General features: G+C 39.1%; 1 protein-coding gene across 4 annotated transcripts in view; it reads right to left on the minus strand.

The window, feature by feature from the left end:
- The window catches only part of cacna2d2a (calcium channel, voltage-dependent, alpha 2/delta subunit 2a), a 207,348-nt gene that overhangs the window by 75,583 nt on the left and 104,019 nt on the right, over positions 1–27,746 (minus strand). For all 4 annotated transcript variants that reach the window (XM_078947037.1, XM_078947036.1, XM_078947035.1 and 1 more), the window contains exon 4: positions 25,448–25,507. In XM_078947037.1, coding sequence (XP_078803163.1) covers positions 25,448–25,507 — 60 coding nt within the window. The remainder of the gene's footprint in view (positions 1–25,447; positions 25,508–27,746) is intronic.

Consider the following 27,746-nt stretch of genomic DNA (forward strand, 5'->3'; position numbering starts at 1 on the left):
CTGAAAAAAAACATCCTTCTCAAAACAAGTTTTAAAATATAGAATATAAGATGTTTTTCTCTTGTTATACATGAAAAAAATCTGCTGATGGAACAAGTAGTTTGTTTTGGTTAGATTTCTTAAAGTAGTTATGATGTTCTGTCCTTTTAATACAAAACTAAATCTTGAAATTAGCTATAAACTATCACGGTCTGGTACTCTGGAGAGATAAATTTGTCCAAAAAAAATTACAAGTAAATCTGTTTACTTCTAAGTATTGTCCTTGTAAAGTCCTTCTCTCTGTTTGATTGATTTTATTTTTTATATGTTGGCAACAGGAAAAGAGGAGAAGTGAGTGTGTTTTACTCTGAGGAGATGTCACAGGCTGCTGTAGCCGCTTCTGCCGTTAATAACGTGTCTGTGTTAACGGAGTTAAGAAAGTGTCTATAGGTGGCGCTGTATCCTCTCACCTTGGGCAGTAAACTGCCATTAAACGAAAGTGAAGAGGAAAACATTTGCAGTCCACTTCTAGTTTTTAGCTGGATCGCGCGGCCCTGAGCCTTAACATATCTTTTTCTTTCGTTTTTTTTAAACATTAAGGCCCGTACACACCGGGACGAATATTCGCCAGGCGTTATTCGCCAGCGTTTTTCGACACGTTTTTTGTGTTCACACCCAGGCGATTTTCGCTGACGATGAGCCGAGCGAACATGCAATTTCATTCCCTGACATTAGATGGCGCTTAATGTAAACAGAAATACTCCTGTACACAAGGTGGCGCTGCGCAACTTTACGCTTCTTAAACTGGCTTTCCCTCAGAAGAAGAGAGTAAGTTTTTACGCGCTTGTCAGAATCATACAAAGAAAACATGAATATTTCAAGCACCAGTAGCTCCAACCTTGGTCTTGGTTCGGGGTTATTTTAGAATGTCCGTCATTATTTCTTCGCGGCAGTGTAGACGCTACTTGGTGTCTATCTTCTTCGCTGGTATGTGTGCTCAGCAAGGCAGTTTTGTGTTTGAGCGCCCCCAAGTTGTGTTTTACTGTAACTTCAGAAGCTCCAGACACGTGTGCAAAAGCGCCATTCTCATTGGTCGAATAGATTTCGACACGAGGCGTAGAAAAAAAAAAACGAACCCGAGGCGTTTTTTTTTTTGACGCTTTGACGCGGGGCATTTTTTCGCGTCGGTGTGCACACTCACATTGGTGCCCTTTGTTTAGTCACGAGGCGTTAAACGTCGGCGAAAATCGCCGGCGAAATTTGGCCCGGTGTGAACGGGCCTTTAAAGTAAACTTTTTCATTATTATAAACATTTTCATTGTTGTAAAAGTTTTTGGAAGATATTATTGTTATTAACATTATTAACATGAATACATTGTGCAGAACTATCTAGTGTCCTGGATTTTGAAAGCAATTCTGAGACCAGGCTGACTACTGTTTAAGCGGGAAATGTGATGTCATAAACTTCCTGAAGTAAAAACTTACAATTATTAACACTTTACTCAAACTATTTAAGACTCCATTGAAAACGTGGATGGGTTATAAACAATTAATTAACTTTTTTTACTTTTCCACATGCAAAATAGCTTAAACACAATGCATTGTGGTCCATATTTGCCAATCTAGTGAGCATTGATACACACTGTTATTTTAAGGAAAATTGTGGGAAAAGTCTACGGCACTGGATTTTGGAATTGTAGATTCGGACAGGGCTAGAAAACGGAGAACACACTAGTGCACTTTGTGAGCAGTGAAAGAATTGCAGAGTGTGTTTATGATGAAGTAAGTACATACTTTGAAACTACAGATCTTTATATTTCACAATGTATTCTGTGAATTTATCTGACTATTGTCACAAAGTTATTTTGCGTGTATAGTGAGTATATCACCTTCCATTGCCGATATACACTTCAGTTAACCATTCATGGTGTCCGTGTATACTCTCTGTGTCTGTTGTGGATAAAGAGGTCTCAGCAGAGTTATACAGCTTTGTCAATAACCAGTCATCATTCAAAAATTAAACGTCTGCTTCAAAAATATAAAAAATATTTAACGCCATTATTTCTTCTCCTTTTGATGACCTGCAGGTAATACCTAAAAGTCATTGTCTCAGAAAATGTCAGTATTTTCAGTATTGTAAAATAAAATTGGAGCTAATGGCGTCATGCCTTAAACAGCTAATGAACTCAAAGTCTGGGTCAGATGGTTGAAAAATCATGGGGAAGACTAATGACTTGATAAATGTCCAGTAGATGGTCATCAGCACCCTTTCAACAGTTGGGCAAGGCACAAAGGGTTGCTGCAAAACAAGCTGGTCACAGAGAGCTATCCCTAAACATTTAAGCATTACATTGAATGGAAGGAACAGGTGGTTTTAAGAGTTTGGGGGAGCGTCGCAGGGAGTGAACTGAGGCTGAAGTCAGACTGTGATGAGGCAGTACACGCAGACATTTACATGGGATACAGATGTCAATAGCATCTTTCCTGCTCAAAGAAGAAAAACATCTCAACAGTTACCCAATGATCCAAAGACTACTTTCAGATAAAAGTAACATTTGAATTTTATTTGAAATACTTTAACATTTTCCTGAACTTATTAATGACAAAACAAAAACTCTTATTGTTGGTAAAAGGTCAATTCTTCCATATCACTTATTAAAACCAGCCTAAATTTTAGCTGTTTGAATGAACTTTTTTTTGTTAAACATTCAATTACTTTAACATCTGCCACTGTTTAACAACTGTTTCTTGCTGTTTTAATAAGTGCTCTTTTTTCATCTTCTTACTTTGTTGTGTTTGTACTTGGTAAAACACAAAATATTCACATCTAAAGAAATGAATTTTAACTATTATTATTATTATTTGAAAATCAAAGCTCCAGAGCCTGGAAAGACACAGAATCCAGGTTACTTGAAGTCCACTGTAAGTTATCCCAGTCAGTGAGGTTTGAGGTACCATGTCTGCTGGTGATGGTCCACTGTGTTTTCTGAAAACAAAAGTCAATGCAGCCATTGACCAGAAATTCTAGAGTACTTTATGATGACCTTTGCTGATGAGGTGTAAAGGGATGCAGGCTTTATTTTCCAGCAGGACTTGGGTCCTTATTTGGCGCCTATGGTACTGCAAAAGGAGCATTTGATGCAGTAATTCATACAAATGGACACCCAACCAAATACTGAGTACCTAGAAATGAACTTCCAAAGCCTAACCTTTGTGCTAAAGCAATCTACTTTAAATGATCTGATGTGATATTCTAATCTTCAGATCCAAAATTTTACTTTTTTTATAATTAGCAGCCATAATAAATGAACAACTAATGAACAAATAACTAAGAAAGCTTTATTTATTTAGAAGTTACAAGTCCTTTAGGGTACAAAAGGACTTCACAGTAACAGAAAGACAAAAGAAAGTGTAAAATTAAACAAATTAAGAACAAAAATTAACAACGGCATAAAACTACAAGATGCAATCTTTTTGACTTTCCTGACAAAAATATTAAACTTTTAAAAGCTTTGAACTGAAAAAAAAAAAGTTTACAACCCCTTCAAGGACATTTCTTTACTGCCCACTCACCTATAACCTTGAAAGGAAATAAGGTGGGTAGAGATAAGAACTGATGCGTGTTATGGAAACAAGCCCTCTTAATTTGAAGAGCAAACCACAGCAACAAATGTTCTAAGCTCAGTATCTTCACATTACTTTGCTAAAAATTTTGCACGGTAAACAAATCAAACATTCTGATGTAAAAGCTCTTCCCCAGTTTTATTTACACCCTTTTTATCATTTCTTAGGTTTGTAGATGGTGGAAGTCTCAAATCCATCGATCTATTGTGAAAATCCATCGGACAGCATGCATTCGTGAGCTTGTCTTTAGGTAAGAAAGTTTTACTAAGGAATAGTGACCAAAACTTGCATCTTTTTACATTCTCTTAAGCAGAATAAACTCTCTGGAGAAGGATGAACTGAAACAATATCTAGCTTTACTCAAGCTTTTGCACAACAATTAGGAATGTCAAATAGGAAGTGTTATGCTTAGCAATGTTAAGCTTTTCTCTGACATTAAAACATACATTTACAAAATAGTTGAAATGCAAATCTTTTGCATGGCTTTTAAACTGTGAGTCTGATATCTGACTGTTCCTAAAGTGAATCTAGAACATAAGTATATGGCATCATAGGACAGCAAAGCAATCAAAACAGTTTTATTGGCATGTGTCTTTCATAAATGTTTGATATTTATAAGCAGTTATGAACATGTATTTTTTCTGGTTTGCATTGTAAATTTAAAGAAATATGTTTGCTTGAAGGTGATAGTTGCAACAGCCGAAGTTCAAACAGAATTATTGTCTTTTGTAGTATTTTTGTGCTGACATTTTTATTAAGTGCACCCATTTACCCTATAGCAAGTTCTAGGCCTGTGAGATTATGTACATACATTTGATCGTAAGCTAGGACAATGTGAGCTGAGCAGGATGCAGCTTTGCACCTTCTGCATCCCCTTTAAGTTAAAGTGAAGGTCCCCAAAAACAAATTACAATAACATGTATTCATTCATTCATTTTCTATGCCGCTTTATCCCTTTCGGGGTCACGGGGCTGCCGGAGCCTATCCCGGCCACTTGTGGGCGAAGGCAGGGGGGACACCCTGAACAAGTCGCCAGTTTGTTGCAGGGTAGAATGTCCTCACTCACACACCCATTCACTCCTGCACTCACACCTACATGTTATTGTGTTACACCTACACAATAACATGTATGCTAATTAAAATAAAAAGAGTAATCAAATAAAGCAATAAGCAGTATAAAATAACAGCAGGACAGAAATACTTTGGTCTTAAACCAGTGCTTCTTCTCAAACAGTGGGGCACGCCTGCGCAGTAGTAGCGGTTTTAGGAACAGGTAATACGGGCAATTGCCCGAGGCGCAAATTTAACGGGGGCCGGCGGTGACAGTGGCTCAGTGCTTGGAAAAAAAATTTGCCCCACTATTGGTTTCGTATTATCTGTTCTATCACAGAGTTTGTAACAGCCTGAAACTATGAACTGCCGTCCCTGTAGCTGCTCCTGTCTCCTGTCACTGTCTGCGTGTGTTAGAAGGAGAGGGGAGGGGTAGTGGGCTCAGGCTGAGAGGTGGAACAGCGCACGCGGAGAGCTGCCACTGTTGCGCAACACCTGATGCTAATATTGTCATTCTTTATTAACAATTGTAGACATTTTGAAGACGTGTCTTTATTTTCCATCAATTTATTCTTTGTCTGCCTGTCGTTTAGTTGGAGTCAGTATTTGACATAAAGACAGCAGGTAATGCAGGAAAACAGCTGCATTTTTTAAAATCATAAATAAACAATCCATCATTTAGAAAAAAAAAAATCAGCTCAAAGTTTTTGACCTCTTTCTTCAAACTAAAAACGTTAAATATATTGGTGCTGCTCTGTTAATGTTTCAGATCAATTTACATTTAATATTATTTATTGATTGAGTTATTTTAGGTATATTTACACAATTTTTATTCACCGCGCGAGTGTGTGCGTGGGAGGGTGGATGGGGGGCATTAGGGGGGGTGCAAAACATTTTCTTTTTTCTGGGGGGGGGGGGGGGGTTGCAAAAAATAATTGAAAAGAACTGATCTGAAACTACGAGAAAACAGAAAAAATGCTTCTGAAAGCAACTGTTTAGATTCTGCGAGCAGACCAAACCGTCCTGAAAAGTGAGTCAGACGTGACCTGGACCCCGACAGATTTTCAGAAGCCATTTTAGCAACAAATAGTTTGTTGGGGTTCATTTGACGCCTCAAACCTTTTTGCTCAGTTCACGTTAGCGCCACTGTAGCTGACATGGATCTAAAAAATAAAGACTGCACACTTGAGTTGCTGTAATTAAAATCAAAAAGTTATTGATTTTCTATTAAATCTGCAAGAGTTCTTAATAATCAGTAACACAAAGCTGATTTTCAGTGTTGCACTTGTTTATTACACTGTCATCAGGGTCGGCGTGCAACTGCTGTCTTCTTGTATTGATTATGTGATAAGAGCAGTGATAAATATGGGAAGCGTACAAGGTCACTCTGTACATTTGCTCTAAAAAATCCCAGTTTTGACCAGAGCACATATTAAAAAGAAAATGATTTGTTGTGTTAATCAAGAGCAATTTAAACGTCAAATATACTCACAGCAATGCTTAAGTTTTAATAAAGACATGGATGTGTGGCTACAACCTAAAATCTGAAAATACTGTTTAACACAGACAAATCAAAAAACAGGGCAAAGCCACAATTATAGAACAGAATCTACTCTACATGTCTGTATAACATGTTGTTGTTGTTCTAAACATTTAGACTTAAGAAATAACTATAATTTTGGCCAACAAAGAAGCCAATGGGTGATAATTAAACTGTTGGCTTGAAGAGAAGAAAAACTAGGAGTGTGTGATGAAGGCCTTGGGTGTAGCTTCGTCCCTCTCTTTTTTTGTCTCACTGGCATTCGTCGCGTCCCCAGGCTTTTAAGCGATTAGCGAGCCGCGGAGACCATGGCGTCCAAGAATAGCTTCATGCAGATGTTCCTTCATATGCCAATAAACAAATGTGCTTCCAGAGTAAAGCTCCAGCAGACAGTGCAAAATCAGCAAAGAGGATGACATTCTTCATGCACCTCTAATCAGTCTTGCCCCTTTTCAGTGAGAAATCCATGCCCCTTCCACACTGTACTCTCACTTCAAAGCCTCTCTGGTAGATTGGCACCAGACCAAGTGAAGGAAAGAGAGAAAAAATCTGTAGTAGGGTTGTGGATCATTAACTATGTGGCGATCCGACTCACGAATCAAGATGAACGATTCACAGATCGAACCACGATTCTTACTTTTTAATGTAAATATGTCTAAATTGTTGCTATGTGCATGTGTTTTTACTGGATGAATGAGAGCTACGTAAAATAATATGTGTTTAAACACCATCATTTATAAATTCATCTAGAACAGGAGATCAGAATCAACAAAACATAACAGATAAAAACACAAAGATCTGTAAGGAAAAAAAAGGTAGTTATCACTTTAAACAATGTCACTCTCCAAAGTTTTGTCTGTCAACTTAAGCAGTAAACAAAACATAAATGTGGCTGTTGGTTTGCTTCCCTTTAGAACAGATTCCAAAAATGTGCATCCTTAAAGTTTAGCAGACTGCAGTTCCAATAGATCGATGGTAGGAAGCTAGTAAATGAAGACACAGCAGCACCTAAATAGAAATGGAACAACCAGAAAATCCTCACAGTCCTTTCATCTAAACTGACAACAGTTTCCAACAGATGTTTTAGAAACTGAGGACATTAATCAAGATTTTCATAGTATTCTTCAATTCATATTTTTATGCTATTTTTTATTCAAATCTGATATCTTTTAAATATAATTAAAACAAAAACAAAAAACAACAAGTCATTTAACCAAAAGGTTTTTTTGGTAAATTGAACTTTTGTCTCTTTTTTTAAATATACTCTCTTTGTGAAAAACACTCGGTAGCTGTACCTTCGAAATGAGAAGCATCACCGACAATTAACTTCAGAGTGTTATTTACTTCTGGTGACACAAACGCATTTCATGTGTTTAGTTTGATTACTTAAAATCCAACATTATTATATATTTTAGAGCGATAATTGCACTGTCTGAAGTTTACACTCTATTAGATTTAAAGATTGCAATTCAGCAATCACGGAAGTCACAAATTTTGTACTCGTATTTTGGAATCAGATTGTGAGTATCCAAGTAGTCAAATTCTTGTTACTGCCCTTACCTGTACCCTTAAAAATTTGACTTTTTGAATAAAGTTTTACATAGTGCAAAGAATCTTTATGATATCAGTAAATCTAGTCAAATCTACTGGTAAACGTACAATTTTCTTTACTTTAAATCTCCCATCCTGGATGTTCTGTTTATGCCCTCCTCTTCTAACCTCTGTTTTGCACATTTTCCAGTTTTTGCTGCTTATTTCTCTCAGACTCGCCCCTTGGTAAAAGCAGTTAAATCAGCGTGTGAATATTCCAATCATGAGATAAGGAAACAAGGCGTTTTCCCACAGCACTCTGGTTAATGCTGTTCTCCATTGTTGGCTGACGGGGCTCCATTGAGGAGCAGGTTTTAATGCTGATAGCATCTTCACCCTGCACAGACTTAATGCCTTATAAAAAAAACTATCAACATGACACAAGCACATCAACATTCCCCAAAAAAGCCACCCCATCTGATCTTCATGGGAGAAGCAGGCAAAAAACATGATGTAGCGCAAAATAAAGACTCACAAGATAAGCAGGCAACGGGAATATTAATGCCACCATTGGTTTTCTGGGAAAATGATAGCAAATATGCAGTTATTATCTATGGTTGACATTTTGTGACATCTGCAGCTGCAGTGACCAAGCAAACAATGTGTTGCTGTGTAGAATCCCCAATCTACCATCACATAGCAACTTGGAAGACAGCATCACTTCTGTGAACAGAAAGCATCCAGATTCCCCTTTGGTTTGTAGGTCAAAACCAAAAATACATTTTAATTTTTTGAGTCATTTTGTAGCGCTGGTACATAGAGTCCTGAAAAGCCATCGCCCTCTCTCCACAGGCTGACTGAAAGTGCTCAATCAACAATCAGTGCTGGGCAAAGGAAAGCTGTTATTTTGTGACCCTGTAATCATTTCTATCAGATGCCTTGTTGTCCTTCACAATGATTTGAAAATTCAAATGACAGAGGGAAGCCCGCTTTAAGCATTCTGCAGACAGACACAGGATGGCAGGGGAAGAGCACACCCTGCGAATATGAAACCTGAGCGGCCATTTTTCCTGAGCATCAACCAGCCTCAAAATAGGAAACCTGAGCAGCCTAGAACCAGCGCATCCAACAACAACAACAACAACAACAGAATCTATAATCCGTCTGGAAGGGAACCTCAGACTGACAAGACACACATATTCTGAGGCAATGGCTTTCAAATTGTGGTAAATCATGAGATAAATAGCAAAAAGATTGTATTCAATCTCCCTGCTGTATTTAATAAAGGGTCCAAGTATATGATACGTGCAGGAAAAACAAAAACAAAAAAGTAAATGTTTAAATAGTTGTTTTCCTCCTGCCCTTAAACCAACACATATTTCCTCTGCAATCATGCAAAGAAAAATCATTCTCTTAAAAAAAAAAAGGAACACCTTCACATCGATAAATTTAACAAGCGAAAAAGTATCTCACAGCAAGTATTCAAGGTGAATTTAAGGACTTTATGGGAATAACTTTTTTGTTTTAGTCAAAGCTATACAGAAGTTCATTCTCCTCTCTTTACTCGCCCTTTTTTGGCATTTTTCTCGGCTTTAATGAAAATTGGGAATTGGAAAAATATGTCTCAAATTAGCTTGACCAATTTTAATCAATAGTAAATCAAAACATAGAAGGAAATCTGAGGTGAATCCTGAACATTTAACATACTTTTTTTTATTCCTTCTAAATAAAAGGGAGCAGGGGGGGGGGGTGACGACAAGTTTATCCTCTAAAATAGCATTTCATGGGTGTTGCTCATGTGGCGAAATGGGAAAATCAAGGACTTAAAACATGGCTCACTGGATTTCTCTGACTATTGATTCTCATCTCCCATGAGGGCGGGGGATCGATCGGTGGGATTTAGACATGGGGGGCAGCTTTCTAAAGCCTGCCTCCTACCCAGACAGCTGCATCATAGTTGGTTACAAAGTCCTCCTAAAAGAGGCCTTACTGCCACACCTGAACTTTTTATTTCTTATTCCAGCTTTTGTTATTAGATGCTTCTTTAATGCCTAAAACAGCTTCAGTTTTCTCCATAGTTTGTCCATTTTTCTTTTGTTAGGACTTTAACAGCTGGACTTTTCTTCAACAAGGCTCCAGCTGCTTCACGCTCATTGTGATGCTCTGGGGGTAGAGAAAGAAATAAACGTCACAGAGGAGAACTAACAATTGAGAGAAATGTGAGGAGAAAATAAGAGCAGGAAGAGAACACTTCCATTACAGCAATAAATAGTCAAAAAGCAGAAATGGTTAAGCTGTTAAATCAAGGCTGTAAACAGAAAAACAGTCAGCAAAGAGTGGAGCACTATAGGACAGGTGGAAAAATATTAGAGAAGCAGCATTCAGATTTAAACGTTAACAAATAACTAAATCTACACACATTTTTCCAAATCAATAATATGGATGATTGTTTTAATGCAAAGTCATTTCCCAATCAAGCATGTCCAAAGTCCGGCGGGTGGGTCAAACGCAGCCCATTTTGGAATTTCCACAGTTCACAGCTCCTGTCATAAAACAACAATATAAAGGCCTCAGCACTTTCTAAGAACTACAATTTTTTTGATTCTGATTGGCAAAATTACATTATAAGCAATTATACACTTGTGGCAACAACCTGTGGGTACTCAACCTTCAGAATCTTAAGGGCCAAACGAGGAGAACAGATTTGTTCCTGTGATCAAAGGGGTCTCTCGGGGGGCCAATATTTTGCGGCCCCCACCTTAATATGAAAGTTTAATGTTAGTGGGGCCCACAAGTTTTGTATTAATGGCAGTTTTAGTGCCGTGTGCGGAGCTGAACCGATCAATGATAGTGGGGTACAAGGCTCTTGGGGGCGTGGCGTTGACCGGACTCTATGGATTCAGGCAGGGAAACATTTGGGGCAGGAAACCTGACCCTCCCACCCTCCATTTAACATGGGAGCGGATGAAAGTTACCATGTGTGATACATTCTGATGGTAGCCTACTCTCACATAGATCTGATGTGATTCAACTGCAGACCACATAAATGAGTGCCTTAATTTTCTTTTATCTCAGGTAACGCTTGTTCTGATATCCAATGAACAGTGCCCATTGATTTTACTAACCACAGTTTGAATTCAAGAATGAAAATTAATTTGTTCATGTATTTGTTGATTGATTGAGTTTTATTAGTAATTTTAACTTAGTATAGTACAGTACAGTACATGTTCCATATACATTTTCTACCAAAAAAGATGTACAATGAGAAAGTTATACACAATTTGTTAATACCAGAGTCCTTGTTCATGTTATTTTTTCATTCATTTTCATTTCATTCATTTTGGCTTTTCCCTTTCGGGGTCACGGGGCTGCCGGAGCCTATCCCGGCCACTTGTGGGCGAAGGCAGGGGACACCCTGGGGGTGTCCGCAGGGTAGAATGTCCACAAACACACACCCATTCACTCTCACACTCACACCTAGGGACAATTTAGAGTTGCCAATTAACCTATGAAGCATGTTTTTGGATGGTGGGAGGAAGCCGGAGACCCCGGAGAGAACCCACGAATGCACGAGGAGATCATGCAAACTCCACACAGAAAGGTCCCCTGTTGATGTAGGTTTTCATGTCTTGAACCGGAGGCCATCTTGCTGTGAGGCAAGAGCGCTAACCACTGCTCCACCGTGCAGCCCCATGTTAACCATGTTATTTTTGTCTCATAAAATAGAAAAAAAACATTTGAGAAGATTGTATTTTTTTCAATTTTCTTTATTTTTGGTCCACAGAAATGTAAAAATGTAGCTGTAGATGTTTTTCTGTTTAATGAGAAAAAATAAAAAGTATCCCACTGCAATAAACTGTTCATTAAATAGTTCATTTCAATAAATGTTATTATAAGTTTTAAAGAATGCAGGCAAAATGGTTGGCCTTTACACACTTCCATTTCACCAAATCTGGCCCTCTTCACAAAAACCTTGGAGACTACACCCTCTTGCAAAGAGACAGTCACTAATTTTTCAGATGTCCTGCCATCTGAAAATAAGCAGTTCCACAGCTTAAAGGGGTTCAAAGCTAAGGCTAAAAGCAACTTTAATTAAAGGCTTGTTTAAATGCAGCCATGACAAAGTGGGGAAAGCAGGGGGGGGGGCAAACATAAATGTGAGTTTTCATTTGTGATTGCATAAAGTGGCCACGCTTATCAGTGGTTGAAATAACCACTTAAAATGGACATTTCCCTAGACTAAAGGCTAACACGGAAGTGCTGTGAACAATTCAGTTTTCAAAGCGCTGCCACTATTTTTACTTAAAAGAAAGATAGATCTAGTTGAAACCAACAAGGCATGATTTTCAGTGAGTAAAAAGAAGTAGCAATACAAACAGGTTGTCTCCAAACATCAAACTGAATTGGTTTTTGATACTGGAAAATTGATAGCCAGTGTACTGTTGATCAAGAAAACACAACTGATGGAAACCCTCAATGGGTCGCTCCTCTGTAATGGTACAAAAACATGACAATATTTGTCTAAACCCACAGCCACTTGCTCCACTGTCTGGTTTATTGAGAAATGCAGCTCGCCTGCAAAACAGTTTCTGACAGCAGGAGCTAAAGCCAGTTTTAACCAAGTCTGAATCTGTCCAAGATTAATGTATTCTGCAGCTAATGGAGCTGGTAAGTTTCAAGACTACAGAGAGGGTTGCCACATTGATTCTCACTCATTCACTTCAAAAGGCCAATTATGGGTAATGGGGGTAATAAAAAAGAGGCTGAACTCGGTCAAGTGAACAAAGCCCTACAACTATTGCTACTGTCGTTTAAGGTCACGATAACCTTTGAGGAGATCATTATGACTTCAGGAAAGGTAGTGGTGAAGAACAATACAAATGTAACTTCTGTTAATCTTGCACTAATGTACATAAAACATAAATATTTCATCTTTAGAATGATCGTGAATATCCGTAGTGTTTACATGAGTTGTTGATGATTTTATGTTTTTTATTTTTGGTGAAAAGTCAAACTGATCAGCTTTTGACTTATTGTGTTCTCAAGTTTAAGTGTTCTCAGTTTAATTATGGTTGTGCCGTTTTTAGCCAAGATTAAAAACATTTGGAGATAGTTTCTGCAGAGCAGCAGTAGTTCATTAGAAATAAACGTCTAAGTTTTGGTTGGGACCGTTTGCCCAGACCAACCCTGTCCCCACTTCCCTTCGCCCATCTGTTTACGTGCTCTCCCACTAGCTTACAACCCGCACGCCCCCAATTTAGCATTAGCAGTGTAAAAAAAATGACGAGCAATATCGGCGCTATCCCGCCAAACAGTTTTCAACCCAGATGCCATCTCGGATGAGGAAAACAAAGACACACATCTAGTCGTTTACAAGTGGATGAGTCAGAGTGGAGTGGAACAGGGAGGTTGTGGCCTGCCGATGTAGGTCCTAAGTCACACCTGCAAGTTTTTTCCAAAGGCATTTTTTAACTAAATACAATACAAATTTAGGCTTAATTTTCTCTATATATGTCCTCCATCATGAGAAAAATAACCCTGTTAAAAACACCAAAAACACAATTTCATCAGTCTGCCTTTTAAGAAAAAGGTACTTTATAAGGTTCAAATGCAGAGTCACATGATCACTACTGTGCTATGTTTAAGAGTAGGTGGCTGAGAGGAGCAGAGGAAAGAGCAAAGAAGAAGAGAAAGGAAAGGAGAGACTGTGTTGCCCCATGATGAAAGGCCTGATTGATTAGAGTGATGATTGCAGTAAATGGCCTGGAAGATGGCTGCATCTCTGTTTTCCGTTTTCGCCATGCTTTATACCTTCTTCCCTCACTGACTGGCTTTCTCTCTTATACCTCTTTCTCTCTCTCTTACTACGGCTCTCTGCCTCCCCCCTTGTTTTTTTTTTTGTTTCATCATGGTAATGCATTAACAGAGTGCTCCTCTTTCTCTTCTAATGGCACGGCTATTAGCACTAATGCATTTCCAACATACAGCAGCTGCCAAGTCACAATCTGAATAAAGACGCGTCTTCCTCCAATCTCAGAATCTCGTCCCGTCTGTCATCGAATCTTGTGCCTCCATTCCTGTGATCACACTTCATGTCAACTCTTCTTTAGCTATACGTGATAGTGGTCATCATCAGTATACTGTGATGGGGAGTAAGTGGCGGACATTAATGTGAGTAATGGTATATAGAGTGAGAGAAGATAGGACCAGAGAAAACCCATCTATAATTATTTTCATTACAGACTATAGCAAGATGGGAAATAATTTTCTGTTTTTAAAAAGAAAAAAGTAATCAGACACATTTACATCCAGATATGTTGCTATCCAGGCATGTGTAATACATTATATAGAAAGTTAAAAAAATGTTGTTGTTTTTTAACCACACTAATACTTATGTAGTAGGTTTAGGGGCTGTCATCTGGACTTAGTTTTTAAAGTTAGAAGACGTTTCACTTCTTATCCAAGAGGCTTTGTCAATTCTGAATTAGCTGGTAAAAGAGCTGGTATATATGCGCTCATGGGGGAGGAGTCAGACCTGAAACTGGATGGTATTGTCAACTTAGCCTACATGGTTTCGGGTTGTTAAGAGTCCTTTGTCCTCAGCTGGGGGTTGGGGAGCCAGTGACTCCCTCCCCAAGCTGGTCTTTCTTTCAGCTGTCAATGACCCAGGTGGAACTGGTTCGGTTTGTTTGGGTTTCAGAACACTGCCGTAGATGGATGGAAAGCCCCTAAACCTACTACTATGATGGAATCAACCTGGATGAAAGAGAGTCTTCATAGACATACTAATACTTATGATTTGAGTCATTTTTGTTTTCAAAAGTTTCTTATTGCTACATTTGTTTTTAAAGAATAAATCTATTTATAAACTAGGTATGTAAAGATCAATTGACCCAACGATGAATTGATTAATATTTCTATGATCCAATCAGATCAATCTGTCTGAGGCAATTTGTTAATCGAATCAATCTATACCATTTTCACAGGGGTCGGGAACCTTTTTGGCCGAGAGAGCCATGAACAAAGTTTTGGTCTCTACTGTATGTATGTATTAAATAAAATTGCCCCTCTCACCCTCCACGGGTGGTTTCTCACCCAAGCTCGGGTCCTCTACCAGAGGCCTGGGAGGGTGAGGGTCTTGCAGTATCTTAGCTGTTCCTAGCACTGCGCTTTTCTGGACTGAGAGGTCTGAGGTCTTTCCAGGGATCTGTTTCTAGCCACTCCTCCAGCTGGGGGGGTTACTGCCCCGAGTGCTCCAATCACCACAGGCACCACTGTCACCTTCACTTTCCATGCTTTCTCCAGATCTTCTCTGAGTCCCTGGTATTTCTCCAGTTTCTCATGTTCCTTCTTCCTGATGTTCCCATTGCTTGGCACTGCCGCATCCACCACAACGGCTCTCCTCTGTTCTTTATCCACCACTACACTGTCTGGTTGGTTTGCCATTGCTATCCTATCAGTCTAGATCTGGAAGTTCCACAGGATCTTTGCCCTCTCATTTTCTACCACCTTTGGAGGTCTTTCCCATTTTGACCTTGGGGTTTCCAATCCATATTCTACACACATGTTCCTGTATATTATTCCAGCCACTTGATTGTGGTGTTCCATGTATGCTTTTACCTGCCAGCATCTTACATCCTGCAGTTATGTGCTGGATTGTGTCAGGTGCCTCTTTACACAGCCTACACCTTGGGTCTTGTCTGGTGTGGTAGATCTGAGCCTCTAGCGCTCTGGTGCTCAGGACTTGTTCCTGAGCTGCCAGGATGAGCGCTTCAGTGCTGTCATGTAGGCCAGCCCTTTCTAGCCATTGGTAGGACTTCTTGATATTAGCCACTTCAGTTATGGTCTGGTGGTACATCCCATGCAGGGGTTTGTCCTCCCATGAGGATCTGTCCTCCAGCACTGTATCCTCTGCTCTCCATTGCCTGAGACATTCACTGACTACACTGTCAGTTGGGGCCTTGAGCTTGATGTATTCATGGATCTTGGATGTTCCATCCTGGATAGTGGCTTCCACGCTCACTAGTCCTCGGCCTCCTTCCTTGCAGTTAGCATACAGTAGTACAGGACGCTGGATTTGGGATGGAACCCTCCATGCATGGTGAGGAGATTTCGTATCTTAACATCTGTGGTCTGTATCTCTTCCTCTTATTATTCCTGCAGGGCATCTGATAACTGGCAGTGCGTAGCTGTTTATTGCCCAGGTCTTGTTCCTGCCATTGAGCTGGCTTCTCAGGACTTGCCTTACCCGTTGGAGGTATTTAGCTGTTGCAACTTTCCTTGTTGCCGGCTCCAGGTTGCCATTTGTCTGTGGAATATCAAGTTACTTGTAACTGTCCTCAATGTCTGCCATTGTTCCTTCTGGGAGTGAGACCCCTCCTGTGTAGACTACCTTCCCTCTCTTTGTCACTATCCAGCTACATTTCTCGAGCCTGAATGACATCCCAATGTCAATACTGTAGATCCTGGTGGTGTGGATCAGGGAATCAATGTCACGCTTGCTCTTAGCATATAGCTTGATGTCATCCATGTAGAGGAGGTGGCTGATGTTGGCCCCATTTCTGAGTCGGTATCCATAGCCAGTCTTGTTGATTATTTGGCTGAGGGGGTTCAGACCAAGGTTATAATAGTTTCGGATTTTTTGTTAGTTTTAGTTTTTATTTCGTTTTGAATTTTTGTTTTTAAATTTATTTAGTTTTAATTAGTTTTTAGAGGCTGCTTTACTAGTTTTTATTAGTTTTTATTTTTTGAAATTGCTTCGTTTTAGTTTAGTTTTTATTAGTTTTAGTGTTAGTTTTAGTTTTTTCTTCTTTTTTTTTGTAAATTAGGATATTTGTCAGGTGCATGATTCAAAATCACCAGAATAAGTATTGTATGATAAAAACGCAATCAAAGATACATTTTGAAACACTTATTATTCAGAGGACACAAGGACAACCATCCTTAAATTAAAATACAACAGCTGATAACAGCATTACGTTATCTGCTCTCGCTTCTTTTTTGCGGGAGGGCGGGCGACAGGCTAGCTTGTCTAGGTACTGTTGATTTGCGTTGTTGTGTGCGCTTTTTAAATGTACTTTTAGATTCGTAGGGTTTTTCCCTTTGAGGAGCGTTCCACAAACTTTATCTCCTGCTTCAACTACAAGGCACTTACTTTAGTTTTCGACGCTGTTAAATTCAAAAAAGTTCCAAATAGGACTCTCCCGCTTTCTCCCAACTTTTAATGCAGCCATCACGCTCATGTAAATGTCTAGCCGGCAGTGTCTGACAGACATCATGTGACGTCACAGACAATGTGATGCCGTAGGGTAGAGCCCTGCTCGGGACTATTTTCTTCATCCCGCTCCCGCCCGCTGAATTTCTGACCAATCCCGCCCGCTCCCGCAACGTATGCGTTACACTCCCGCCCACACCCGCAATATGTATGTCCACTCCCGCCCGCACCCGCAAAACTCATAAAATTTAGTCCCGCACAGTAATAGAGATGCATTGATTTTGTATCGTCTCCCGTCCCGCAGGAAAAAAACACGTATTTGTATTGATATTATTAAAGAGATTCATGTCCCTCCCCCAGCCTCATCTTTTCATGCATTCCTCTTTTGTGTAATTTGCAACTTAATTATTAAATATATTTTTACAAATCCCGTTCGGTTAAAAGTGTGCTTGTGTGCGCGCGCAGACAGACGGCCTGAAGCGCGCTCTTAGTAAGAGGCGGGGCGGGGCGCACCCCCAACAACAGGTTAGATGACAGTGGCCATTGTGTGTCTCTACCTGGTGCCTTCACGGAGCTTCAGTACATAAGAATCCAACAGCCGCTCAGCCTAACGTAGTCCGCTAATATATATTCATGAGATATTCATGGCAACACTGATCCTGCGGGGTTTTTTTCTGCCGCCCGCTCCCGCCCGCAGCACAATTCAAACCGCATTTGGGTTGGGTCCCGCGGGACCTGGCGGGACCCAATCCCAATGCAGCCCTCTAGTTCAGATACACAGTAAAACTAGCAGGGTGAAGTAAATAGACTTTATTTCAATCCAAAAGACTTATGTATTAACAAAGACGAAAACGAAGTATTTTTTGGGGTTAATATTATTTAGTTTCAGTTAGTTTTATACACACAACAAACAGTTTTAGTTAGTTTTCGTTTTTTTAAAAACTCTCGTTTTTATTTTTATTTCAGTTAACGAAAATGTTTTTTCAGTTCTAGTTTTAGTTTTTTCGTTCGTTTTCGTTAACTATAATAACCTTGGTTCAGACCTATGCAGAACAGCTGTGGGGACAGAGCATCACCTTGGTATATCCCACATTTGATGGACACTTGTGCAAGTGGCTTCCCATTGGCTTAAAGGGTGGTTTTCCACAGCTTTATCGAATTTCCTGTGAAAGCTCTTAGAGTCCTGTTGATGTTGTACAGCTCCAAGCATTCAGTGATCCACGTGTGTGGCATTGAGTCATAGGCTTTCTTGTAATCAATCCAGGCTGTGCATAGGTAGGTGTGTCATGACCTGCAGTGTTGAGCGACTGTTCTGTCAACCAGGAGTTGGTTTCTGGAGTCTCTACCAATGCCCTTCTGCGTGTTGCTCATGTATTGAGACATGTGCCTATTTATCTTGGTTGCAATGATGCCGGACATGAGCTTCCATGTTGTGGAGAGACAGGTTATTGGCCGGTAGTTGGATGGGACTGCACCCTTTGAGGGATCTTTCTGGATCCAGATTGTTCGCCCTTCCGCTAGCCATTCCGGGTGAGTCCCATCTCTTAGCAGCTGGTTCATTCGTACTGCCAGGCGCCCGTGGAGTGCGGTGATATATGTGATATATGTAATATGTATATGTATATGTATATATATATATATATATATATATATATATATATATATATATATATATATACACACAGTAGAGACCAAAGGTTTGGACACACCTTCTTATTTAAATGAATGGGAAGGTGTGTAAATATTATATATAAATATTTTGTCAGGCAAAAGGTTTAATTTACTCTCACCTTGAGAATCAGCTTCAATCCGGTTCTGATATTTATGTCATTCTGATTGATCTTAAATCCCTGACAATCTTCATAATATTAGAAACAGTAAACACTTTGGCATTAATAATGTCCAGCAGTCCTGATGGTCAGACGGCAACTCCTCTAGGTCAGGAAAATGTTTAAATGTGTGCATAGGAGAAAGAAAAATATATGCAGTATATATGCAGCAAAAATATATTCCGCCCTACGCTCAGGTAACAGCTGTGGTGGCAGCCGCTATGAGGAACAGGCATGTCATTGACTTTCTATGATGTCACTGGTTTGGGGAGAAGAGCAGATGGACTGGGCCAGGTATAGAACCCGTCATTAATAAAGACATGGAGCAAAAAATAATTTTCTTGCCAGCAATCAAGATTCCATAAAGGGGAAGGCTCAAACATGCATAAATTCTCTCAAACTGTTTCGTCTCTCATGCATAGGCACCTTCTTCTCCCCATTTGACAGCCTGCTCCACCCGCCAGTTTAAGATGCAACACATTTCTCCTAATATGCCCGAAGAGCACCAAGCTCTAATCTAATTAGAGTGTCAGTCAGCAGAGTGTTCAGCCAAAAAGAAATTAGGAACATGCAAAATATACAAAGAGGAAAAAAAATCCTTCCTGTAAAAATGTGCCGTATCGACCCCCCCCCCCCCCCTTTTCACCTACCACAAACTCTTTGTGCGTTTTTTTTATGGTTTCACAGTTTCCCCTGCTGAGATTCATTACCTGGCCTAATTATAAAGGCAAATGAAATCAGACCAATACATTATTAATAGAGAAGCACTATTGGGATTCATTTGCTGCATTTGCAACAATGTGGTATATTCCAACTGTTTTAATGCCTGATTAAACACACATTCAGATAAAGAAGGGTTGCATAAATGCAGTGGAGGTATAGAGGATGAGGATGGCAGTAAAGCTTGAGGCTGGACAGAGTTTGAAAAGAAAGAAATAAGAAAAGGAGGGAGAAAAAAGAAGGACACAGTGAGGAGGGTTAGGAGAGTCAAGGCGGATTAAAGAGTCCTGACTTTTCCACTCGATGGGGTATTGATGCAACATTGAAAGCAGCCACTTATAAAGCATGTGTCCCGTGTGCAGTGACTGTTATTCAGGCTCCACGTCCTGCATGGCTACTCATCCCAATGAGGTGCTTCAGAACAGGGCAGGAAGAGGCAGACATCAATCCCATCAGGCCTAAGATGAAAGGACAGTCGTACTGCAGTTTCTCCTCTCAGACCAGCAGGTTAAGACGAAGACATCCAGTCCAGTCCACACAGTATGATTACGGGCTCAGTGTGTATCCAACCACAAATCAAAATAGGTTTCATAATATTTGCTTTAGATCAGCTAAATATCTTTTTCCTTAACCACTCCAAGAAGAAGGACTGCTGCAATTTCATTTGTGGAAAAACCTAAAAATTAAACCTAAAAATTAAAAATAAGAGATTTTTTTCATAAATATGTAACTTGTATTGTATTTGTAAATTATATATGTAATTATAAAAGATTTATATCACATGGTATATGTAGGAAAACATGATGTTTAAAGTCAGTTTATGATTGGCAGCTGGTAAAACCACCTTAAAAAGCAAACTTTAAGAAAAATCCTGTGTACATACAACTAACTGTGTCCTAACAACCACTACAACTTATTTAGGTGGAAAACATTGACAACACATAAATAAGGGTTGGGAACTGTGCATACAGATATAATTGACAAAAACAGAAATATGATTTGCTAATGAAAAATAAAACAAATATTTTTAAAATCCTGATTTCTTTTTTTTTTTTTTTATATTAAAATCCTGATTTCAGTAAGCCATAGCAGAACCATATAGTTTGCTCTCTTTGCATTGTTTGCTTCTGAATTGACTGATGTGTTGAGAATCCTTGTTAAAAAAGCCGTTTTACTGTTAAACAGTATGTTCCTCTCTAAATGGGATCCATTTGGTCTGCACAAATAAATGACTTTGAACCAATTGGTTTATGAAAGCCTAATGGTAAAAATCTCTCTCATGCTTTATGATCTGACCAATAGGGGAGGCAGTTTACAAAGCCTTTTCTATTGGCTGAAACTCATTGTAAAAATTAAAAATAAGAGATTTTTTTCATAAATATGTAAATTGTATTGTATTTGTAAAACATATAAAAAATTGTAAATATGTGTTTGTGTACTTCATGTCTAATGGCATCCACTCCTAACAGTGTTGTTGTGGTAGAGTTTGTATCTAATCATATTTTAGCTAGTTTGATTTCTTAAGTTATACGGAATCTGCCTGAGGCCTGCACAATCCCCCAAAACAGGCTGGAATCTAACAGACAGTTGTAACAGCCAAACAGATTTCAGTCTGGGACACCAAGGCCGGGAAGGGTGACTTGTCCTGTGATATGAAAATAACTCCTGATAGTGAACAATCCCCCTGAATTTATCTATTTTGTTCTGAGCAAAATCTAAGTGAGTATTGCAAAGCGCTTTATGCTCTGGCTCAGGGGTCTGCAACCTTCAACTCTTGAAGAGCCATTTGGGCCATTTTCTAACTGACCAAAGTCCTGTGGGAGCCACAGAGTCTTATTTCACCATTAAGACAATACAACACTGCTTTGATTCAGTTAATTACACACTTGTATATATACACTATATTACCAAAAGTATTGGGTCACCAGTTTAATATGATGTTGGTCCACCTTTTGCAGGTATTACAGCTTCAACTCTTCTGGGAAGACTGTCCACAAGGTTGAGGAGTGTGTTTATAGGAATTTTGGACCATTTTTCCATAAGTGCATTGGTAGGGTCACACACTGATTTTGCTTTAGAAGGCCTGGCTCTCAGTCTCCGCTGTAATTCCTCCCAAAGGTGTTCTATGGGGTTCAGGTCAGGACTCTGTGCAGGCCAGTCAAGTTCATCCACACCAGACTCTGCCGTCAATGTCTTTATGGACCTTGATTTGTGCACTGGTGCAGTCATGTTAGAAGAAATCTCTCTTTCTGGCCTGTAACTTATTCTGTAAGATGATCCTCTGTCCTCCACTCATTACCTGTATTAATGTAACCTGTTTGAACTGGTTATCTATATAAAAGACACCTGTCCACAACCTCAGTCACACTCGAAATTCCTCTATGGCCAAGACCAAAGAGCTGTCTAAGGATACTAAAAACAAAATAGTTGACCTGCACCAGGATGGGAAAACTGAATCTGCATTAGGTAAGAAGCTTGGTGTAAAGAAATCAACTGTGGGAAAATTATTAGGAAATGGAAGACATACCAGACCACTGATAATCTCCCACCAACTGGGGCACCCTGCAAGATCTCACCCGTGGGGTCAAAATGATCACAAGAATGGTGAGCAAAAATCCGAGAACCACACAGGGGGACCTAGTGAATGACCTGCTGTAACCTGGTACCAAAATAACTAAGGCTACCATCAGTAACACGCTACGCTGCCAGAGACTCAAATACTGCAGTGCCAGACGTGTCTCCCTGCTAAAGCCAACACATGTGCAGGCCCGTCTAAAGTTTGCTAGAAAGAATTTGGATGATCCAAAAGGATATGGAGAATGTCCTATGGTCAAATGAAACCAAAAAAATAAATCATACTCATTGTGTTTGGAGGAGAAAGAATGCAGAGTTGCATCCAAATAGCTTGCACAATAGGGTCTGACTTTTAAAATATTTTCAAAACATTTGGAGTCTTGACATTGACGTTGTCTAAAAGTAGAAAGGAAGTTAGATAAGATTACTTTGGTAAGCATCCTCCTTTTTCCAACTAACTGCTGCTGTTAACTTAAACATGAGCATAATGTAATTGATTTGAGATCAAAATGTAAACTATAAGAAGTTTTTTGCAAATATATACTTTAGCAGCTCTTCTGGACAGCAACTTCACATTATTGTGAAGCACAAGATAATGTGCTTGAAACCTAACAGAGCTTAGAAGATCAAACTTTTTACCAAAATTTTGTTCATTATTTTAAAACTGTGCATTCTAGATTAGCAATAAAATAATACATTCCTCTCTTAAACTGTTGTAATGCCAGCCACAGTGGAAGAAAATCTGAACTGTTTATTGTGCTGTTAGAGCAGCGCCTTAGTAATAAATTCCTAAATTTAATTAACTAAATTGAATCAATGCTAACTAAGAAACCCTTTATTGTTTCAAATAATTATTTTATTTTTCTTTAGGAGGAGCTAGAGTGAAGGGATACAAAAGCTGCATGTGGCTCCGGAGCCTCAGGTTGCAGACCCCTGCTCTGGCCTGTTTGTCTGTGCATCTCTGTGTCTAATTGCTTCGTTTTGGGGCTGTTTTCTTGGCATTAAAGTCAGACAGGCAATGTAAGCGTTAAGTTCCAGAAAAAAAAAAGCAACATACGCGTTACCCAGAAAAGAAAGGGTGAAGGATTTCATTTTCCAGGAGATTTACAGCAAGTTGGTGAGTATATACATTGACTTTCATTTTTAAAGGATTACACAACAGGACAATCAGAGGCTGACTCCACTCTCAACACAGATTTTTAAAAATCTGACCATTCAGGTGCTTTAAAAAGTATGTTGAATGTTCAAAGTGTTGGAGGGAGTGGCTGCCATAGAAATGTAGATGGGACAATTGTCAAGTCATCTGTTTCCACCTTGGCAACGGACATGTTACGGAACAATTCACTTCATCTGGTTAGAACCAGAAGCAAGTCAGTTTCTATCGGTGACATAACGCGCAATTTGTCCAGTTACGTATTAAACAGTCCTGTTTTATTACAGTAGATTTTTTGTTGTTGTTTGAATGGTGTCAATATTTTTAAATCAACAATCAGTCACAGAAAAAAAATGGTCACAGCAAATTTCTGGAGAAAAGATTTAAAGTGTTTCTGGAGGAACTTTATTTATCCTAGGGGGAAATTTGATTTACTGCAGAGCTCTTATCACCAAAACTCTACATGGTCAGATATAAAATAAGGAGAGAAAGTTATTAACAATATAGTGTATTGTAAATTTGCAGTATTCAAATTAACAGTGTGTAACATGAAATATATAGAACTGTCACATTGCTTTCTAAGATAAGATAGAAGGGTTATACAATTTTTTTGCCACAGGAAGGAAAAACCTTCTTTGCCGCTCTGTTATAGTTAAGGGGGGTCTTAAGGCCCGTTCACTCCGGGACGAATTTCGCCGGCGATTTTCGCCGACGTTTAACGCCTCGTGACTAAACAAAGGGCACCAATGAGAGTGTGCACACCGACGCCAAAAAACGCCACGCGTCAAAGCGTCAAAAAAAAAAAAATGCCTCGGGTTCGTTTTTATCTATTCGACCAATGAGAATGGCGCTTTTGCACACGTGTCTGGAGCTTCTGAAGTTACAGTAAAACACAACTTGGGGGCGCTCAAACACAAAACTGCCTTGCTGAGCACACAAACCAGCGAAGAAGATAGACGCCGAGTAGCGTCTACACTGCCGCGAAGAAATAATGACGGACATTCTAAAACATCCCCGAACCAAGCACCAGTTGGAGCTACTGGTGCTTGAAATATTCATGTTTTCTTTGTATTATTCTGACAAGTGCGTAAATACTTGCTCTGTTCTTCTGAGTGAAAAAAGAAGCGTAAAGTTGTGCAGCGCCACCTTGTGTACAGGAGTATTTCTGTTTACATTAAGCGCCATCTAATGTCAGGGAATGAAATTGCATGTTCGCTCGGCTCATCGTCAGCGAAAATCGCCTGGGTGTGAACACAAAAAACGTGGCGAAAAACGCTGGCGAATAACGCCTGGCGAATATTCGTCCCGGTGTGTATGGGCCTTTAGTCTCACTGACAGAGAACTCCTGATCCAGGGTCAGTTTATAACTTGTGATACAGCAAAAATATCTAGGAAACATTGAGGCTTAGAGAGAACATGTTAATAAAAGGTAGCAGGTACACTTAGAATGACTGAGTAATAGCCGTTTATTTCTCAATAGAAGTCTATGGGGTTTCAGCTTTCTGGGACCAGCGGGTACTTCTTATTTGGAACCCAAATGGGGAGGGGTTGTTCACTTCAGTTCTCATTTACTGTCAATAAATAAAATGCATTTCTCCAAGACTGCTTTTTTGGTCTGTTCATAACTTACGAGGGTTTGATTTAGTTTTTTGCGTTTATGAAAACAATCAAGCTTTTATTTTATTCTTCAACAGTTGGTGTGAAAAAAACAACCCAATCATTTTCTTTAAAATAATGTGAAGAAACCTATTACCAATTTCCAAGGAAGAACAGTGTGTTTTTGTATTTACCTGCATGCTTCCGGGGCATTTGTATGTTATAACTTTAAAGTCAGTGCAGCACACAGACTCACACACTCAGACCCCAGAGAAAAATCACTTCCCCTTTTTTTTAGATTACTAAATCAGATATCTAATGTATTAAAGGTCAACCACAATAGAATGTAAAGGTTAAGGTGTTAAAGCTGATGTAATAAAACACATCTAATATATTTGATAAGGCTGAGAATAATAGATACACCACCCTAAAGGTCACTTGTTTGACTTGCTTTAGAACTTAAGATAATATTCCTGATTTTCCGCTAATTTCCAGATAGTCTCTGTGATGCTGATCAGATTATCATTGAAGGCATATAAATTAGCTTGCTAAATTGGGGACAAGTTGAAAATCTTCAGGGTAAGGAGGGAGAAAGCAATCTTTGAGGAATACATTGGGAAGAGGATTTCCTACTTTACCGTCACACCATCTTGCCAGACATGCTCCTTCTGAAGCTGCTCAGCTTCCCTGGCCAGCTTCTGTGAAAGAGCAAAAAGGGAGAGACATTAGTGTAGTCAGTTCATTTGTGTGGATTTGCAACTAATGAATTTGTGTGTTCTTGTAATGAACATGGATATCATCAATCACCCAAAGATGTTTGCTTAAACTGTTCTTGACAGCTTTCTGAAGTATAAAAAGGGTCCTTTAGATCACTAAGGCCACAAAGAACATATGACTCATAAGTATGGTTTGTTTGATTGTTGTGATTGCTGTTGGCTTGCCCTGCTTTGGGTGGCCAAGTGTGACATGGCATGATTGTGATATGAACCATAAGGAATTACAGTTAAAGCTATAGCCTAAATATCTATACATTTAAGTTTTAACACAGTCGTGTTTATTGAGGATGCGTAACTGATCCGCTGAAACACTTGTGCTCCGAAGACATGAATAGAAAAAGCAAGACAACAACTACTGATGGAGAGGACAAAACAATTAGACTATATCTGCTAAAAATGTATTCATCTTCTACCACATGTAGTTATCCACTTAGACCACAAGTTAAAAAAAATGGGGGCTTGGAGTCTTGCTTTTGGTACGCCAGTCATTTCTTTAGCCAATCAAAAATAAAGAAAGTAAGTAAGCAGAAAACTGCTTTCATAAAATAAGCATTTCTTAACCCTTGTGCTATCTTAGATGACCCCACCCTTACATTGACGTGTTCTCCCTACCATGAGAAAGGTGGATAAAGGTGGAAAGATTACATGTGATCCATGGACACCAGTGAAGATCACAAATCATTGAAGAAAAAAGGTTCAGAGCACTGTCTAGTGGGTCTAGATGACCCAACTCCCAATGTTAAAGTGCCTAGGATAGTACAAGGGCTACAAAGCCTTATTTTGGGATATTTTCATTTAGATTTGTGAAATTGTGTCGCTGTAAAATATCAGATTACAACTAAAAGACTACCTTTATAAAGTTTTCCTAATATAACAAACTTCCAACCTTTACTTTTACACCAACAAATGGTATTGTTTTCAATCTCAAAGTTTGAGACTATTTTTCAGCTGGTTTCAAATAAAACGTTCTTGTCGGTAAACAGTTGAACCCTCGTGTTTTATATTTGAGAACACAACAATAGTTATTGCTGAAAAATGAGATTAACGTGATTACAAAAAGTAACGCGCTAACCTGTCTATGTAAGAGTTAATGGCCGACCAAGTGTGCATTATCACTTTTTAACGCACGCCGTGGAAGCTTGCGTCTGACGGTTGCTTCTGCGAAGTGCGTTAAAAAGTGATAATGCATCCATCGAAGGCCATTAACCCGCTTATACCATGGTCACTTACAAAAGAAATAAATAGCAACCAGTTTGTAGTCCTCAATTCTTGGTTTTTTTTGCCGATTTGGATGGCTTTTCTCACAAAAAGCTGACTATTTGTTACGTGGTACGCACCACCGCTGCAGTCAACTTTTAGGCTGCAGTCTTTTTTAGGCGTGGTAAATCACTGTGGTATATCACTTTTTAATCCACACCCAGAAGCCAATCAGAATTGGGTATTCACCCAGACCATGGTATAAAAGTAATTAATCATGATTAACGTGATAATTTGACACCCCTAATTTATAGTCTAGATTGCCTCAAAAGCCTGAAACAAAAATGTATCCAAATATTCACAAAAGTTTATATTTAGTGAACATGAATTTGAATGTGTGTTACAGGATAGCGTACATAGATAGCGTCTGTAAAAAACTGACTTATTAGCCAGTAATGACTGAACATAATAAGGGACTTTGGAAAAGTAATAGTTATAAGTTTTGGACTGAATTGGTCGTAGAATTAGTTAAAGTAAGTAAAACCAGCATGAATACTAATAGTGTACATGAATACCTTTAGAAATAAGATGAGATTCTTCTGGTTGGATGGCAGTTAGCATAAAATAAACAAGAAAATTGTGATCCAAGTGATAAAGGCATTTATATGGGGTGCCGTTTGCAAAGTTACACAGTATTTAGCTTGTTTTATGAGAAAAATGAACCAGGTTTAATTTTTCAAATCCATATTTTCACCTTTTAATTAATTAATTAATTAATTAATTTAAACTTGTCCTGTCCAACAGCTGAGCAAACAGCTCAGGGGCACAGAGAGTGAAAAAGCACCAGGCCAAATTTTCATTTTTCCCGTGGCTACCTTGCCCATGAGGGACAGAAGCAGGTTGACCCAGTGAGTTAGATCGTCTTGTATGCTTTTCAATTGTGATATAATATTTTAATGAATGA

The sequence above is a fragment of the Oryzias latipes genome, chromosome 5 (genome assembly GCF_053564925.1).
Source record: "Oryzias latipes strain Hd-rR chromosome 5, Olatipes_Hd-rR_3.1".
Lineage (NCBI taxonomy): Eukaryota > Metazoa > Chordata > Actinopteri > Beloniformes > Adrianichthyidae > Oryzias > Oryzias latipes.